Below are 19197 nucleotides of genomic sequence, written 5' to 3'. Positions count from 1 at the left end.
ATTCAAAACTGGAACTGGTAACTTTCACTAATCCTCGCCATGAATTATCATTGAACATTCTCACTTGAAGCCACTATTGGATGTTACTTATAACCGTAATTTTCATTTGATCATGGATCTATCTAATGCATTCCTATTTTACTCTGACCCTTCCTTCATTCTTGACAAACTGGAATACACTAATATCCTCGATTGGGGACTTAACATCTCTCTGACTTCTCCCTCTCTGAAGACAGAGTACTCAACCTATGGAATCCTTACTCAATATGATCTACACGTTCGACTCTTCTTGAAACAGCTGTAAAAGATTGTATATCTATATTCTTGATCTAAATTAAATGTCTTTTCAAGTGATGCCAAATGGTTTGCCTTTTCATTTTAACTTTAATCTTTATCTACCTGCTCGAGGAAAAACCCACCTATAAATTTGTGTATTGATATGATAGTGTGAGAAAATAAATGTGATGCTGTGTGTGTTGTCTTTGTTGAGCAGCATAGAGACTTAGAGTATTTCTTAAATAACCCCCAGTGCATTTCTGTAAATTGCTTTAGTTACTTAAAGAGGATAAATGACTAAGTCAGTTCTGATGGGAACTGAAATTATAACAATGTTCTCCAGGTATCCTTTCAATAGCTTCAACTCGGTAAAAGTATTATCTATTAACAGTGATAGGTTTACTGAAGTTGTAAGCCCTCTGCAATCTAACAACAGTTGATGTTATTCCCATTGCTTGATGGGAAGTCTGACTTATGGCATTTGCTTTTTATTGCTCTCCTCCACCTCTTTGTCATTATTTTCATCATAATCATCATTCGCTAATTCATTATTAATGGAATTTTTTGTACTTTCTTTGACAGGAAACCACAGAACATATGACAAGACATTGAAGGAATTTAGCGACCATTATTATTTGGCTAAAACCATTGAAACTGTCCGCAATTACATAAAAGAATGTCCAGTTTGCCAAGCTTACCGCAGTGGCTACTCAGCTACTGCCACTCCTGCCAGCAAAACACCATCAGAAAGGGAAGAACATGTTGCCGAACTAATGGCAGCTTTACCATTTCCAGAGACCTTGGGGGAAGTGATCAATCACTTTTGGCAAAAGGTAATCTCATTGATCTTTACATTAAATAGCCTTAAATAACTCCTAATTGAGCAGATAGTAGCGACTTTAAAGGTGTGGCGGGCTTGATCTAAACAATATATGATCAATTCAGTTTATTGTCCAGCCTGGCTGTAAAAGTTAATGGTACCTGCAGTAAAGTTAGGCCATGTCTCTCTTTGCAAGATAACAATTGTCCCTTATCAACTATCACAAAGTTAGAGGAGGTTGACAGAAGTGATATCCAGTCTAATTGTTGTCTAAAATGGTTACGTTTTATCAACATTATCATTTTTACGTCTGCTTTTTCTGTGCAGGTATGGGTTGAATGCATCTTGACCAAATGCTTTTCATGACGCCAGCATGTCAGATTTACCTAGCTATCAAACATATTGTTTATATTAGACATAAACAAATAATATTGCTACCGAAGTGAAAATTGTGTGAAAAGACATGTAAGCAAACACACACATACACATATGTAGCACTTGTGCCACATGAAAAGCACCCATTAGACTCTGTGGAGTAGTTGATGTTAGAAAGGGCATCCAGCTGTAGAAACCATGCCACTGGTGCTGTTGTCACATAAAAACATCCCCTTCATTCTATGGAGTGGTTGGCATTAGGAAGAGCATCCAGCTATTGAAATCATGCTAGAACAGACAATGGAACCAAGTCTGGCCCCTCGCCTTATCAGCTCCGGTCAAACTGTCCAGCCCATGCCAGCATAGAGAATGGGTATGATGATGATGATGATATATATATATACACACAAGACAACTTTTTGTACAGTTTCTGTCTATGAAATTTTAGTCACAAGGCTGTAGTAGAAGACATTTACCCAAGATACCACTCAAGGGAATCAAAGGTAACTTCTTAACTACTCAGCCATGCCTGCGCTTTGATGATAGAAAGGGCACAGGAAGAATTGGTCAACGATTACTGATGACTTTCACAAGTAACCTAGGTGGACTTTGTGTAACTTTAGATTTCCAAAAGTCACATCTGTTTCAATACAAAGTTGCTTAAACTATGATTTAGGATGTGAAATCTGAATTACTAATACCCTGCATGATATTTTAGCTTGTAGGCATACTTGTGTGTGCCCTATCCACATGATACTGTTATTTCCTGTCTTTTTACTGGAAAGTAAAGTAGAGGATGGGATTTAGTAGAGCACAGAACTAAGTCCAAATGGATAAATAGTTTGGTAGTTTAGTGTTATTGCTGATTTGTCTCCCAGTAATAGAAAATTTTCACATTATTTAACCTTTAGCATTCAGATTACTCTGTGAAATGTAATTTTTATTTAGTCACATTGTCTTGAATTAATCATTCATTACTTTGTAGTTTTAAGATTTTGATGATGTGATTGTGTATTCTTAGAATGACATGGTAAGATTAAGATATAAGAGGCCAGATCTGGCTAATCTGAACATAAAACATATAGCATATTTGGGCCAAATATGGCCAGTTTAAATGATAAAGAGTTAAAGCGTTGATTATGTACTTCCAGGCGGAGGTTGATATTATTGGTCCTATCAAGGTGACTGGAGGCTCAGCTGTGCAAGTTATCCTCTGTTTAGATGTTTATTCTTTGTGGCCAGAAGCACGGTTTGTTGAGTACAAAGATGGAATTGTACCTATAACGGAGGTGTTGCAGTTTATTCTCAGTCTTATTGCAAGGTGAGAGGTTTACATGATCTTCTTATTGAGTATTGAATACTGGGTGTGTGTTTTGAGTAGGTATAGAAATCATATATATTCAGTGTATATACATGTGTGTGCCTGAAATATGTATCCTTTTGGTGGCATGTAACTTGAGGAATATACTCTTAGGTTTTGGCAACACATTATTCTATGTTTTATTATTTACATTCATAATTTCTCTGTGTGTGTGCATGCATGCCCTCACATGCACACACACACACACACACATATATTTAATCTTTTGAAACCAAATTTGAGTTGTATCAAACCTAGTTTCAATCTAAGGGCCACATTACTGTGACTGTCAAAGACAATACTTTTAGTGGTTGACAAGATGACTGACACAACATACAGTTATTTATACAGTCCCGTTATACAACATGCTTTTGATTATGCAGTGTTTTTATTGATGACCATTTAGAACGGTGGTCCTTAACCCTTTTTTTTGCCTATGGACCCCTTTGATTCCTATTTTACTCAACTAGACCCACATATCCATTCATTGTTTTAAAAAAAATCTTAATTATATTTTTATAATTAAATATTAGAAATTGTATAAAAAAATTAGAATATTTTGTGTATTGTAAAAATAGTCAATTTATTGCTCATAGATTTTAACAAAATCTTATATGGATCTGAAAGGGTCATGTGGGTCCAATTCAGAACCACTGGTTTAGAAGGTTGTTTTTAATTTTTTTTTTTTTTTTTTTTTTTAGATATGGTGTCATGAAAACCTTGAGATTCCGTAAAGAGTCATTCAGTTGTAGAAAGATTGCTGGTCGCTTTGATTTACTCACTGATAAAGAACATGCCATTGACTTGAAGTTTGGATGTTGCCAAGATACAAGTATGTTAATTTTAATATTTATATTTATTTTCTTCATTAGGTTAAAAATCACTCACAGACATGCCCTGGCCAACAGGTGCACTGTCTCCTATCTCTACCTTTTCTACTACTACTACTACTGCAATGACTTCTGCTTCTTGGAGCTTGATGGGTTCATGCTGTCTCTACCCCAGCATTCCTGTCCCACTTATCTTCTCTTGTCATCACTTTTTTGTCCAAATCTTGGCACCAATCACTATACTCAGTCCATTTTCCTCAGGACATCAGCCCTCTTAGACTGTCACCTCTACTCATGCTTTTCCTGCAGGTGTTGACCTATAAAGGTTCAAGAGGAACGTTTAAAGCCTCAGTCATACTGGTCTAAGAAGGCCTGTGAATACCATATATACTGCCTCTTCCTGTGGACCCAAGAAGTAAAATACAAAAAAAAAATCACCCTTTTTTTTTTCTTCGCTATTTATTGAAGTGATTAGTCTAATGTATTTGACAGTGATTCATTGTGGCTGTATTATTGATTAAAATTTAGATGGCATGTGGAAAGACCTGGAGGCAGACCTGAGAAAGTTTGCTAAATCCTATCCTCGCAACTGGCATGAAAGTCTTGATCTTTGGTTGATGCCACATCGAATAAACCGACCACAGATTGCTGAATATACTCCAGTATACCTCGTACATCATAGGTGAGAGTCTGTTATTGTAATCTTCAGTGTACTTGTCTGTATGCCTCATTGTGTTTGTCTGTCTTTATCAATAACTGTCACTTATGATGTTCTGTCTGTTGTAGGGAACCATGTCTACCATTGAGTATATCTTTCCGTCAGCCTGGATCCGACTTGGATCCAAATCTGTCTGAATCTCAGATTCAATCTATTCAAACAAAGATGATGAAAGTAAGTAAAGGTCTGACAGAGAGTTTGCTGGCAAACCCATCAGAACAGCCGAGCAGTTCTGAAAAAAATTTACCTGTAGTGTATTATTACCCTGGAGAAGGAGAAGTAGCCGAAGAGAATGTATCGCAAGCACCTGTTGCTGCTACAGAAGTAAATGGGGAAGTCAACCCTGATGAGCTTCATTCTGAAAATATTTTGGATACTCCAACAGAAAGCAGTACAACAACTACTACTACTACTGCTACTACCACTACTACTACTACTACTACAACAACTACTACTAATAATAATAATAATGTCACTAACAAAACCTCATCCACTCCAGCTTCCTCCACACCTGTCTCTGTTAAGTTAAAGAAACTTTTGTATTCAACCAATGACAAACCTGTCAAACCTCAGCGTGGGCGACCACCATCTTCTCAGTCCACCCAAACCTCAATAGAAGACGACACTAGTAATGTCCCTGCTGATGAGGATGAGTGTTTATCAGGTTCAGAAATGTCACCTGGTCGTCGTGGACGCAAGAAGAATTATCTAGACGTTGTCAACCGTTATTCACCCAAGAAAGGCAATAAACGAAAGAAACGAGAAAATCGTGATGTGAGTAATATTCCTTTTGATTTTACATCTTGTAGGACTTTACACAGAGGTCAGATTGTTTTGATTATAAATCCTAGTGTCTGGGACAATGTTCCATCGAATTTTTAGTTGCAGGTATGCACAGGAATTTGTTTGTGTGCGAATTGTATTTTCCTTTGCTAAGTATGTCTGTATCCATATGACTGACCATCACTCAAATCCCATTTCGACCACCTGAGCAAATGCACACCATTTTCAGTGTATATTAAGATTTTATTTTGAAATTTTATGATTACTTTTTTCAATTAGAAAAATTTTATTTCATTATGAAAACCTTATTTACACTTTTCTTTTCCTTTGTGCATTGGGTATCAAACATGCATGCACGCACACAAATGCACAACTTCAAAGAAACATTAGTTAAAATTAAACTTTATCTTTTAGGTTTACTTTGTTGATATAATAAATATTTATCTATTATCAAAAAATTCAGTAGAAACAAATTTTCACTAAATCTAGATGAAGTTTTCTCTTATTTTTGTTGGATCAATAAAGTACTGGTCTAGACAGGTGGACTTGTTAGAGTATCTGACCAGGTACCTTGCGGAATTTTTACTGTCTGTGTTCTGAGTTAGAATCAGCTGTAGCTGCTATGGCCAGGTTTACCACCACAACCTAACTTTTGGCTACCTGTAATTAAGAAATCCTCTTTTATAGGAAACATTTGGACTTGGCCTTCAGTTTGAGGATATCATTCTTTCTTCCTCATATCTGTTTCAGAAGACCTAGTAACAGTTACATCCTTTGCTGTTTCTCATCTTATGTGGTTTCACACAAACTCAGTGTTACATTCTTTCCTCATCAGCCAATTAGTAACTCATTACTGATGTGAGCCAGTGGCCTTGAGGATAACCCCTAGTTTACAAATAAAGGTTTCTTGTTTGAATCCAGCATGAAACTATGTATAATGAGACATCTGATAACATTCAGAAACCAAAACATAGTATAAGATATAGAAATTGTAAATATATACTTTTGTTCAATAGCCTGGAAAAAATTGTGTCTGAAGAACTTATATCTGATAAAGACAGTGGAATGGCATATTTTGTAGAACACCAGATCAAGTGCTTTGCAGTATTTGCCCTGGCTCTTTATGTTCTGAGTTCCATTATGACTACTTTGGTGTTAAAATGTTTTGATGCTTGCTCTTGCTTGAACAACATTGGTGGCATGAAGAGGGAGAAGTTTTCATGGGTAACTGTTGTTCTTATATAGAAAGCCTTGCCCAGACCTGAAGCACAACAGAAACTTTAGAAATTTCTAATAATTTAGACATATGCATTTGTCTTTTACAAATTATGGTCCTCTCTCTCTCTCTCTCCATATTCTAAGACATCTTCTTGTGATTCATGCAGGTACCATTAGATGATTATTACCTCGCTCTAAAGCTATATATTGAACAGAAACGTTACCCTCCTGGTATAAAAGATGACTATAAACGAGTGATCCGGAAAATGGCTCAGAATTATGTCATTCAAGACGATGAAATGTATTATAAATCAGGCTCCAAGCTAAAGAAAATTGTGATGGATGAACTGGAACGCTTCAAGCTTTTAAAGGCAGCTCATGTGCTGGAAAATGGTAAGATGACTTTAACCCTTTTGTTACCATATTTCTGTTGAGATGCTCTGTATTTCTTTCAATCAATTTTAAATATAACAAAGAATTTAGTAAAATAACTTAGTTGTCTTTAAGCTAGTGTTAGGGACATAAATTTTGACTAAGGTTTGGTAGAAGATTTTAATTAAGAACTTTTGAAAACAAGACATTTGTATTACTGAACCAGAAGCGGTTTCAGGCAGGTTGATGTCAAAAGGATTAATGTATAAATCTTTCTACCTTGATGGGGTTAATAGTGGAAAGAGCAAACTATATGAATTATGTGTAAGAATGTGGTACAACATAGTGATGAAACATGTGTAAGAATATGATACTGCATGGTAATGAGACATGTAAAAATGTGGTAATACATGTACAAGAATAATGTACTACATGATAGTGGTACATGTGTATGAATGTAGAAGAATGCGGTATTACTTAATAGTGTGTAAGAGTGTAGTACAATGTGGTAGCGAGTTAGATATTGAAAGTGAAAGTTAGAAATAAGTGAAATGTGATTTATTGGTTATATGATATCAGTGTGAATGGAAGAGAGAGAGAGACTTGGCAAGAAATGACTCTGCTGGTATACACATGTGATGTGAATGCACCGCATCTAGGTTAGAATAAACTGTGCTGGTAGTATTAGTTACCACAATAGGGCAAAGAAGACCTGGGAGGAAATTCTGGGATTGGATCTCAAGGTATTGTGATTCACAAAATTGATGTGAGTAATGACATTTTGTACAACAAAAGATTCATCTAATCCCTTTTAGTAAAGAAGAAGCCTGTTGAAACAGTGGAGTAGTAATCAGTATGTTTCATAGGTTGATTGTATAATATATCACTTGTTATTTTTATTGTTGTTACAGTTAGTTCAGGTGAAGCTATGGTTTGAGCTTCAGTGTGGTCAAGGAATATATTTTGTATTCTGGAGTGCAGAGTACAACTGTCTTGTGTGGGTAGTGAGCCAAGTATATTGCAATTGTGTGGTGGTAGTGGTCTTTATAGTTCTTTCTGTATTTGAATATATATTCTTGTTATTTCTTTTCTTCCTAGGGACTCACTTGGGGCGATTAAGGACTTTAGATCGCTTGAATGATTATTATTGGAAAGGTATGACAATGGATGGTGCTGCCTTAGTGAAGACATGTCCTGTTTGTGAACATGGCAGTGAGCGAAGGAAGTCGGAAGCTGACACTAACCCTGCTCAAGAAAGTTTCTTGAATTTAGTCAAGGCTGTAAGTATTTCTTCTCCGCATCTTGCTGTTTTGGTAATGTATTTGTTCCAGCAGTCTTTCTCTCTCACTCACTTTCTCTCCATCAATAGAGTTAGTTAATTTTTATTGGTTTTGACAATAAGTATTTAGTTCTTCAATTAACTTATTTATTCATCATTAAGTTAGTGTGTAAGTGGCTGAGTATTCCACAGACGTGTGTACCCTTAATGTAGTTTTCAGGTGGACTTAGTTTGACACATCATCATCATCATCATCATTTAGCGTCCGCTTTCCATGCTAGCGTGGGTTGGACGGTTCAACTGGGGTCTGGGAAGCCAGAAGGCTGCACCAGGCCCAGTCTGATCTGGCAATGTTTCTACAGCTGGATGCCCTTCCTAATGCCAACCACTCCGTGAGTGTAGTGGGTGCTTTTTACGTGCCACCGGCACAGGTGCCAGACGAGGCTGGCAAACGGCCACGATCGGATGGTGCTTTTTACGTGCCACCAGCACTGGTATCACAGCTGCAATTTCCATTGATGTTGATCAATTTCGATTTTCACTTGTCTCCAACATGTCTTCACAAGTAGAGTTTTGTGTCCCAAGAAGGAAAGGTATGCATAAGTGGACTGGCTACATCCCATGTAGAGGCCATGGGTTATGGTTGCCAGGCCTTTCAAATTACTGGTGAAATCCATCCTATAGACTATCACACAGTCTCTTTTTACCCAATTTCACTTCCAAGGCTTTGGTTGACCTGGTGCCTTGTTAAATTCACTTATCCAAGATGTCACATTGTGGGATTGAACTTGGAACCTCATGACTGTGTACTTCATAATCATTTGAATGTGCTGCATCTATACAATCAATTTACTGTAGTCAACATAAGCATTTATCAAAAGCTTACTGGCACCTGATAGTGAATAATCACTAGCATGTAGAGTGACTCTTGACACTGGTAATGTGGAGTGACCCTGCACACTAGCAGTGGGGATTAGTCCTGAACACTAGCGGTGTGGCATTTCTCTAAGTTGTAGAATATTTCTGATATTCACCTTATATCCTTTTCTGAATGTAGGTAGCACTCCACCCTTATCAACCATTAATTCTTTTCTAACTAGATTGTCTAAAGTAACTGTTGACATTTACTGTACTTGTACCATTAGACATGGTCTAATATTGTTGCTCTGCTTTGTTGTCAGGCTGATGCAGAACCAGAACCATTGAATGAAGAAGTCCAAATCAGGTTGTATGAGATTATCAAACAGTTCCACTTGACCGGTGCTAAACCAGCAGACATAACCACTGAGGAAAATGACTATGCTGACAGAGAATCTCCAAAGTATCGTGTTAATGGTGGCCAGTTATATTACACAGAAAACCAAACTATTGGTCGTTTACGCAAAGTTCTGATGACAGCAGCTGAGAAACAAAATGCTGTTACAGAATCACACATTCTTAGAACAGGTAATATGTTAGTGTTGTGTACTGTGTCGGGAGTCAGAGTGTGTGGGTCCCAAAATTATTAAATGTCAAACTCGAAAAAGGGCAACAAAGCCATTATAGAGAAGCCATGATCCAATCATACCTGTAAAGAAGGTGTGCACCAACGGGTTAGTTGTCTGTTGAAACAGCATGTTGATTTTACCAAACTCAAATACCAGAGTAGTCAGAACCTGTTGATCAATAACAAAAAAAAAATGAGGGAGGTGGTGATGTCTCTTGCTGTGTTCCCTACGTCTCCTCTCTGTTACTGTTTCTTTGCAGATTCCATATGAAACACTACCAGGTCTTCCATACACCCACAATTTCCTGAAAAAAGCTATCCTCTTACTTGTATCTCTTTAAAGTAAATATCGACAAATTTAAATTAAACCAAATTAGAAGAGTTTCTAAAGAAAAGTAGGCCTTGCTAAACTGCCTATCTATGTACTTTATCCATTTCTCACTTTTGGGATTGGGAGCTTTCTCTGACCCACACTGTATCTACTCTAATATGCCCCTTAAGTTCAGTTGTTTTCTCACACTTTTCTTCCTGTACATTAACAACCAGTTGTTGTCACTTCCTAATAATACTTGCTCCTATACACATGACAGACCTGTTGCTAATCAATTAAAAGCCTCCAGAGATTTGAATGCAGCACTCGCATCTGGGCAGTGCTGTTGCTACTGTTGTGCAAACACCTGAAACCACTTTGAAAGGAAGGTCATTTAAGTAATTCTCTTCACTCTACCTTTTCTGTCTTTACTACAACAGCAGTTGTCCCTCTCAAATGCTCAAAAAATGCCTTCACCACTCAAGACCACTTTTATCCTTATGTCACCCCTACTCCCACCTTTACTGTTTTACCTTTCCTTGGATGTTAATTCTCTGAAATTCCTGCAGACATTGATTTACATGTTGAAAATAAACCATGTCAGAGTCCTTTCAAATGTCATTACAGGCATTATCCTTACCTCCTCATTTAGACAAAAATCCCTGCTCTTCTTTGAAGTCAAAACTGAAATAAAGTACCAAAATCTTACATGAATCTTAATTTGGTACTTGTTTGATAATAATATTTCTAGGTAAGCTCTGATCCAATAAGGATCTTATTATTTAAAAGTATAATGCAAAAACACAGGACTACATTAACCAGTATATGCTTTCTTTTTAAAATGGTAAGGTGTATTTTAAGAGGGAGTAGCTGCTATTTCTTGCTTATCAAATGATGTGTAGAGGTTCCCTATGTTGACTCAGTGATTTAGTAATTGATTATTATACTAGCTCCCTAACTTGCACTTTATATCCATGTGATGAGATCCTACTCAAATATCTCCTTTTAACTGAGCCAAACTTGTTCACTTGTTCTTAGGTTGCTACTTGGGTAGTAATTATCCTGCATTAGTCTTAGGTATGAACAATACTCAAATTGACTCCCCTACTCTCTTCAATCTAAACATTATTCCATTCATTCATTTACTGCTACAGATTTTACTCCCCTCCTTCCCTAGGACCTTCTATCGTTTCACCTGAGGACTCTTTATTACTTGCACGCACACACACACATCGTTCTCTCCCTTCTATACTACCACCTTTCACAATCATATTTAAGAACAATAGTGCACTTGATTCTCCTTTATCATAATGCTAATAAAACTGTCAGTGATACACCTTCGAGTGAAATTCCCTGCCGTACATTTCTCCTCTTTGTAATCTATAATAAGCTACACGAAACTATAAAACAGGTACTTCCAAACTGTACCTAGTGAATGTACCTTGTTGCTGTGTACTCTGAAACTAAAATAAATGTAGCTGATGAGAAATAATTCTATAAAACGTAGTCCTGGTTTCTTTGCTACATGCTGCCAATATGTTGGAAGTTTGGTTAGATTTTAGTGTAGATGGGATGTAATCAATTAGTTGAGAGGATCATAGGCTCTTATTATTATGGCCAGGTTGTAGTAGTGTTAGACAAGGTGAAGAGGAAACCATGTATCCATGGGCTAGAACTCTTTGCCAGTTGTTGGTTTTCTTTTAAAGGTGGTCACTTGGGCTTGTGTATAAGAAGCATTTGATCAGAGCTGAAATATTTTCTGGTCCTGAAGCAGACAATTGTTCTTTCAGTCAGAATTGTCTATGTTATGTATTTAGAGTCACTAGGAATGATAATCAGAGGTTGTGGGGCCTAGCATATGTTGTGACTTTGACAGTTTTGTGTGTTGTCCAAAACTGGAGAGAGTGAAGTATAAAATTATCATATTGCTAATATGTAATAATTTAACCTTGTATCCACTGAATAGAGTGAACTGAGTACATACCATACCCACTTATCCAATGTGTAGAGTTAAACCAGTAATTAACCATTTCCTTACTCCAGGTATCCATCGTGGTGTGGAACGGACCAAAGAACTCCTGCATGGTAGCTACTATTGGATTGGAATGAATCGTGATCTGAAAGAATTCCTTGATAAATGTTGTTTAACGCGAGTCTTCCCTGAAGATAAGAAACTTAAATCTCAAGAAGAGAAACTCTCTAAGTTTGCCGAGTTCTTCCAAATGGATATCAGTCCTTTCATTGTAAGTAGATGGCCTCAACCATTTCATAATGTATTCACAATTCACATGTGTTATACCTATTTCTTTATTACCCACAGGGGGCTAAACATAGAGGGGACAAACAAGGACAGACATAGGTATTAAGTCGATTACTTCGACCCCAGTGCATAACTGGTACTTATCTAATTGACCCTGAAAGGATGAAAGGCAAAGTCGACCTCGGCGGAATTTGAACTCACAACATAACTGCAGACGAAATACTGCTAAGCATTTCGCCCGGCGCGCTAACGTTTCTGCCAGCTCGCCGCCTTTGTGTTATACCCTTTACATTTAGACAGACATTCACTTCAAAATTTTTTATCTACCCCATGAAAATCTAATCATTTTTATGTGCTAAATGATTCATTCAAGCATACAAAACATACATGCATTCATTCATTCATATACACATACACACATAAATATTATAAATAGATAAATAAATTCTATAAACAGTTATTGGGTAGTTTATTATTAGACACTCACAGAGACAACCAGTTAATGTAATACATGTCTGCAGACACAAGCACATGCACATAGCAGCCTTATGGCATACAATTACGGACAACATATCATCATTTAAGTCTGTTTTTCATGCTGTTTATCATACTTTGAGTTGAATCAGTTCTTTATTCCTATTTACCGACCTCTTGGGTGAACTGGAAAACCATGTCTTGGTTATACAATAATGCAAAAATCACATACAGAAATCATAAAACTACAATACTATAACTTTGAAAGATAGTATAACATGATTTCTCCAAACTTTTCAGAAAGAATTGCAGTAAAAAATCTATGTAACCAACCATGTACATTACTTTGTGTTTTGCTGTTGTGGTTCTCATAGTGACATTGACCAATACATGGAATTATTTAGCTAACCAGCTAAAGCATTTAGTTCAGTTATGTTTTGACTCTTGTAATAAATCAGGAAGATCAAGTAATGTTATTTCTGATTCTCTAATAATTATTGTTGTTTATTTCAGAGTTTAGAGCAGACAGTTGAGCTAAAAGGTGAAAAAGAGGCAGATGCAACAGTGCTGACATCTGTTGGTCTTAAAGTGAAGAGTCCTTCCCCACCTCCAACAGGGGAGCTTGAAACAAAGACACTGACCAGTCAGGAAGAAAGTAATATAGAAGATGTCTTCTTAAATGCAGTACAGGTTGTGGAACCGGACAATATAACAGCACAACCAGAAGAAACAACTCTAGCAGAGAGCAATGCTATTCTGCCACAGGAGATCACCGATTCCAGTAAAACAATTGAGGTTTTGTCACCTTGTGTTAAGACTTACAATGAGGTTGCTTGTAACACAGAGGACAGCGACAATCTTGATGAGGTCGATGATGTGGAACTGGATCAACCAAAGACAATTGTAAAGAAGGTGAACATTGAAACAATTAAAAATCAAACTTCACGGCGCCAACAAAAGAGTGTTACTGTACATGTACCGGAAAAGACTGTCGAAGATCACTTGAGTGAAGAGGTGCAGAATGCTGTCGACAATATAAAACCTGATGTTAATGACATCCATATAGCTGATGATGTGTCTGCATTAACTTCAATGATTCAGAGGAGACAGAATGCAGCAGAGAGCAAGATACAAGAAACTATTGTGTCAACAGTTGAAGGTGATGTGGAGATGACAAAAGCTGAAGAGATTGTCAAGGAAATTGAACTGGCTGAAGCTGAAGAATTTGAAGAAACAGTGGAAGGCACCCAGACTGAAAATACCACCATGGTAGACAGTAAGACATTTTTAACAAAGAAAACTAAAGGGAAGCGTATGAAACGGAAGAAGCAGCTTGCTTGTAATATTTGTGGCTTAATGTTTGGAGGCCCTGTAACATTGCAAGGTGAGTATATCTCTTTATCTTGTTATAAAAAGTATATGCATACATATGTGTATTTGTGTGTGTGTGTAAAATCTCTTATTGTGAGTTGTGTTTGACTTTCTACAGTCCCATATTGTAAAGTGTGTGTGTATGTTCATTTGGTCTTTAGTTTTTTTTTCTCTGCTCGATTATTACCTATTATTGAGGCATTGTTTTACAGCCAGATGCCTTTCTTTTCAATAATTCTTTCTTGTTTTTCAAGCAAGGCATATGGATGTCTTATTCCACACATCTTCTAAGTTGCAAGCCCACAGATGGCCTGTAACTGAGTAATTTTTGGAAACATGCAAATCATCATCGTTTAACGTCCACTTTCCATGCTAGCATGGGTTGGATGATTTGACTGAGGACTGGCAAACCAGATGGCTGCATCAGGTTCCAGTCTTGATCTGGCAGAGTTTCTACAGCTGGATGCCCTTCCTAATGCCAGCCACTCAAATGTAAATAAATATACATGCACACATACATACATACATGTATATACATAATTTTTTTTCTTTTCATTTTAATGTCCATTTTTCCTTGCTTACATTGGTCAAACAGCATTCATTGGACCAGATTTCTATGGTCAGATGCCTTTTCTGTTGCTAACCCTAACCTATTTCTGAGCAAGGTAATATTATAGATATGTTTTCATAGAAAATCGGAAATAAATAATATCAGTTGTCTAATGATGTCACTTATTTACAACTATTATACTTCAAGATAAGGACACACACACATGCACACTTATGATGGGTTTCTTTCACTTTCATTATCATCATCATCATTTTAACATCCACTTTTCCAATGCTTGCATGGATGGAGTTTATTGAAGCTTCTACTATCAGATGCCCTTTCTGATACCATCCATCACCTGTTTCCAAGCAGATAATATTTATTCATGACCAGGCATTTTTTCACAGAATATGAGAAATGACTGATTTTGCTTATATGATGGTAACACTCATTTACAGCTATCTCATGATGTTGAGACAAGCCCCCCACAAACACACACACACACATATACAATGAATTTCTTTCACTTTCCATCCACTCACAATGCTTTGATCAGCTTGGAGCTATAGTAGAAGACACTTAACTTAAGATGCCACACAGTGGGGCTGAACCTGAAACCATGTGGTTGAGAAGCAAACTTATTAACTACTTGCCACACCTGCACCTATACACCAGGACTATAATAAAAGGCCATGCCAAATCAGACTGGAATCTGGTGCAGCCTTCTAGCTTGCTAGCCCTGGTCAAACTGTCCAACCCATGGACAACAGATATTAAATGATGATGATGATGATTTGTACAGGGTGGGTGAGTGCTATATGCATATGTATTGCTATAATTTTTTCATTGTAAAACTCCAAGGTGTGTGTATACTAATAATGTAGGTTGTATACCACTTATTTTAATGTGTGTATCTGTATACATTTTTGTGACATGTGTATCCCTCCCTTTGTGGATTTATTGTTTAGCTGCATGTTGTTCTTGTGATAAAAGAGGTTCCAAGCATGACCATCCTGACAGAGTTGTGACAGTGAGACTATGTTACTGAACTATGGTGACAATAGTACAAAATTATTGTATTATGAGGACAATGGAATTGTGTTATTGTACTTTGATGACAGTAGGACAATGTTATTGTGCTGTGGTGTAGTGTTTAGTGTTGATATGATCTCATTTTTCTTTTGCCAGTTCATATGAGTACACACTCTGGTCAAAAACCTTTTGGTTGTGATGTCTGTGGCAAGCGATTTACTGAACGGAAATATGTTCGTATCCACATGAGACGTCACACAGGAGAGAAACCATATCTGTAAGTAGAATTTGTATCAGGACTGTTGCATGTTGTAACTGTTGTTGCTGTTTAACTTCCAGTCAAGCTTGATAAAAGGCATTCCATCCCTCTCTGTCTGCCCTTCCTTTTCTCTTCTGCCAGCATACTGTTTTGAAGGTTATGCTATCCATTGTATCATTTCCTTCCCCCATGGGCTTTGACTGCAGAGGACATGTGAAAGCTTGAATGAAATGAAGTCAGCATGCTCCACTGGATAAACAATGTCAATGTGCATGTATGACAAAGTGTAAATGTATTGAGAAATAAATTAGGTATAAAAGACCTCAACTGCAGTATGCAAGAGAGAAGACTGCACTGGTATTGGCCATGTTATGAGTATGGATGAGGGCAGCTACAAAAAATAATGCTGATCTCTAAATGTGGAGGGAACCTGTGGAAAGAGAAGACCCAGGAAGGCATGAGACAAAGTGAGAAATGACCTTAGGATGCTGAGCTTCACAGAGATGATGATGAATGACTGAAACAACTGGTGATGTTGTGTTTGAGAAGACCCACCTAGCAAAGTAAAATCTATACCAATAGAGCTTAGTGTGGCTCTCTGGTTTGCCAGCATGGAAAACAAATGTTAGATTATGATGATGATGAGCCATCACTTGCAACCAAGTATAACTTGGCAGCATGTACCACACTTGGACTAATTGTTTTGGAAGCTTATGTAGTTGTAAGCAAACATAAACATCCTTTCAACCATCCCTTCCTTGACCCTGTATAATATGACATGCAGGATGTGACAGGTGAAGGATAGAGGAAGGAAGCACTTGGATGGTAGTAATTTTCAGTTCAGTAGACTGTGCATATAATCATCATTTTAACATCTACTTTTCCATGCTTGCATGGGTTAGGTGAGTGTGTGTCGGAGGTAGAGTTTTCTAAATCAGGTTGCTCTTCCTGTCATTAACCCCACCTGTTTATAAGTGAGGTAATAATCTTCCACATATATGTGTGTGTGTGTGTGTGTATATATATATAATCTTTGTTTAACATCTGCTGGCCAGGTAGAAGACTACTCCAGGCTACTGTGTCTGTTTTTGGCATGGTTTTTACAGCTGGATGCCTTTCCTAACACCAACCATCCCACAGAGGGGACTGAGTGCTTGTGGTGTATTTTAATACATATATACTGTTGCTCAGATGTTGTAGTGGTTTATGTATAATCACATGTATTTTGGTGTATATATACAAAATAGTATGTGCACTCACACATGGCATGCTACTTTGTCTAATAGAATATTGACTCCCATATATTTGCTGAGAGTTTCCAATAAAAGTTCATTTAAAGTGTTTCCAATTTTTTTCTATTTGTGTATAGTGAAAATATCTTTGACCTCCAATTTGCAGGTGCAGTGTTTGTGGTAAAGGTTTCCCGAGGACCCAGTCTCTTTTAGCTCATATGTCAGTTCATGAAAAAGACAAGGATCAGATGCGGAAGTGTGAAATATGCAATCGACCATTTGCTTCTGATAGTCGTTTGAATGCACATATGGAAGCCAAGCATCCTGCAGTTCCTAAAGTTTACAAATGTGCAGAATGCAGCCGTGTGTTCACTGCAATGAGTAAGTAATAGCATACTTGATCTTCTCTACTGCTGCCTTTTTTCTGTATGAAGAATATGTTAAAAGTATTGAGTTAATTAGAGGAAGGTGTTTAGTTTGCTAAATTTATTTTTATGTTAAACAAGAGCTGTGATGTTTAGATACCAGCCATAGAGTAAAAAGTTAGAAAATAGTTATTTGTTATTGTCTTTTGGCATGAGAGGCAGAGTGCTCTGCATGCCTCTGTCTGTTTAGTTGATGCCATCAACTTTAGGATTTAGTGGTGAACAGTAACCAGGACGCTGTTCTCTTTATGATGTGTACACAAGTGTTTTGTAATCAGCTTACTTAAATTAATTACCTAAAATGATATAATAATTTTATTCATTAAATGCCATTTTTTTCTTTATCTTTTTAGGGAGTCTGAAGCGCCATATTGAGGCCCACATGGGTTTGAAACGCTATGAGTGCCAGCATTGTGGTCGACGCTTTTTACGGAAAGAATATCTACGTAGCCATGCAGCTCAGCACACAGGAGAAATATACCCTGCACCTAAACGAAAGAAGCCTGACTTGCCATGTCCTCAGCTTAAGATAACTGTTGGTTCGAATACCTATTCTGTATTTACTTCTGATGCCACTGCTGCTGTCACTCCAGATCAACAAGAAACTTGGGTTGCTGCTGAACTTGTCCAAAATGAAGAACAGATACAGGACCCAACCGAGACAGCACGAGCCACTGAAAGTGTTGAGCAGAGTGTTGAAGCACCTTTGTTTTTTATTGCTCCTAACCAAGTTGAATATGAGGTTGAGTGTACCTCAAGTGGTGGCACTGAACTGACTGAAGCAGATCTCACTGCTATCAACATTCTTGCTCAAGCTACACTCAATGCACCAAACACTCTGCCACTCACATGAACCAGTTTTATTACAAATTCTGCTTCATCCATTTTTAACAAACCAAACACCACTTTGCTGGTTTAATTTGGTTTTAATTAGCTCAAAGGATTCATAACATGAAAGGAAGAAACACTTCAAAAAAAAGTTCTTGTTTGAAATACAATAAAAAAAAAAGCACAACTGAAGCAATCAAAACAACTCTCGTATCCACTGAAAATTTCCACCTCAGCTTTTTACTTCTACTTCTTCCCTATCTATATACATTTCAATTTTAGAATCTGTTTGAATTGTGCATCTTCTGTGTGTATGTATAGATATCCATGCATGTAAGCATAAATATATATATATACATACATGTATGTATATATATATACATATGCCTGCATACTTTTTGAGCATTAGAGACTCCTATTTGAAAAGAATGGTTTGATATAAAATGCACAAATTCATTTGAAACCCCTCCAGAATTCACTGTCATTTCATATTTTCTCCGATTCTGTTACCTCTTGTGCTAGTTAAGGTTTCTTTGTGTGTAAATATCTCCTCATTGCATCCTTCGATATCATTATTAAACTGATTTACCATTAATTTGCATTTATTTCTCCTCCTTCTAGGGACTTTTGTGTTTCTTTATTTTACTGTGAGAAGTAGATCTGTCCATCTTGCAAGGATGCACAAAGGCAAGGTGTAGGCAGAACTACCTAAAATGAATACCTCTCCATGTCTCTTCAACCTGTTTTATTGACAACAATTTTAATTCTAAGAGGAAAAGACAATGATACACTTGAAATTTTAGTTGGTTATAATTATTGAATTTATTTACAGATTGCTTAAATAATTTCCTGTTATTAACGGTAAATATGAGGGAGTCAATAATCTACCTGCTTGTCTCACTCTTTCTATTCCTCTGATACATTCACACTTCCTTCTCT

General features: G+C 37.0%; 1 protein-coding gene across 1 annotated transcript in view; it reads left to right on the top strand.

Moving 5' to 3' along the window:
• Positions 1-18853, top strand: part of LOC115212824 — a 34678-nt gene extending 15825 nt beyond the window's left edge. The window contains exons 2-14 of the mRNA XM_029781591.2: positions 859-1109; positions 2623-2792; positions 3533-3663; positions 4190-4343; positions 4448-5153; positions 6548-6773; positions 7851-8032; positions 9213-9477; positions 11871-12070; positions 13075-13945; positions 15671-15791; positions 17172-17386; positions 17784-18853. Of these exons, the coding sequence (XP_029637451.1) occupies positions 859-1109; positions 2623-2792; positions 3533-3663; positions 4190-4343; positions 4448-5153; positions 6548-6773; positions 7851-8032; positions 9213-9477; positions 11871-12070; positions 13075-13945; positions 15671-15791; positions 17172-17386; positions 17784-18283 (3992 nt within the window). The 3' untranslated portion in view covers positions 18284-18853. The remainder of the gene's footprint in view (positions 1-858; positions 1110-2622; positions 2793-3532; positions 3664-4189; positions 4344-4447; positions 5154-6547; positions 6774-7850; positions 8033-9212; positions 9478-11870; positions 12071-13074; positions 13946-15670; positions 15792-17171; positions 17387-17783) is intronic.
• The last annotated feature ends 344 nt before the right edge of the window (positions 18854-19197 follow it).

This window comes from Octopus sinensis, linkage group LG6 (genome assembly GCF_006345805.1).
Source record: "Octopus sinensis linkage group LG6, ASM634580v1, whole genome shotgun sequence".
NCBI classification, from domain to species: domain Eukaryota; kingdom Metazoa; phylum Mollusca; class Cephalopoda; order Octopoda; family Octopodidae; genus Octopus; species Octopus sinensis.
Note: the sequence above shows the minus strand (reverse complement) of the source record. Positions and strands in the feature narration are given on the sequence as shown.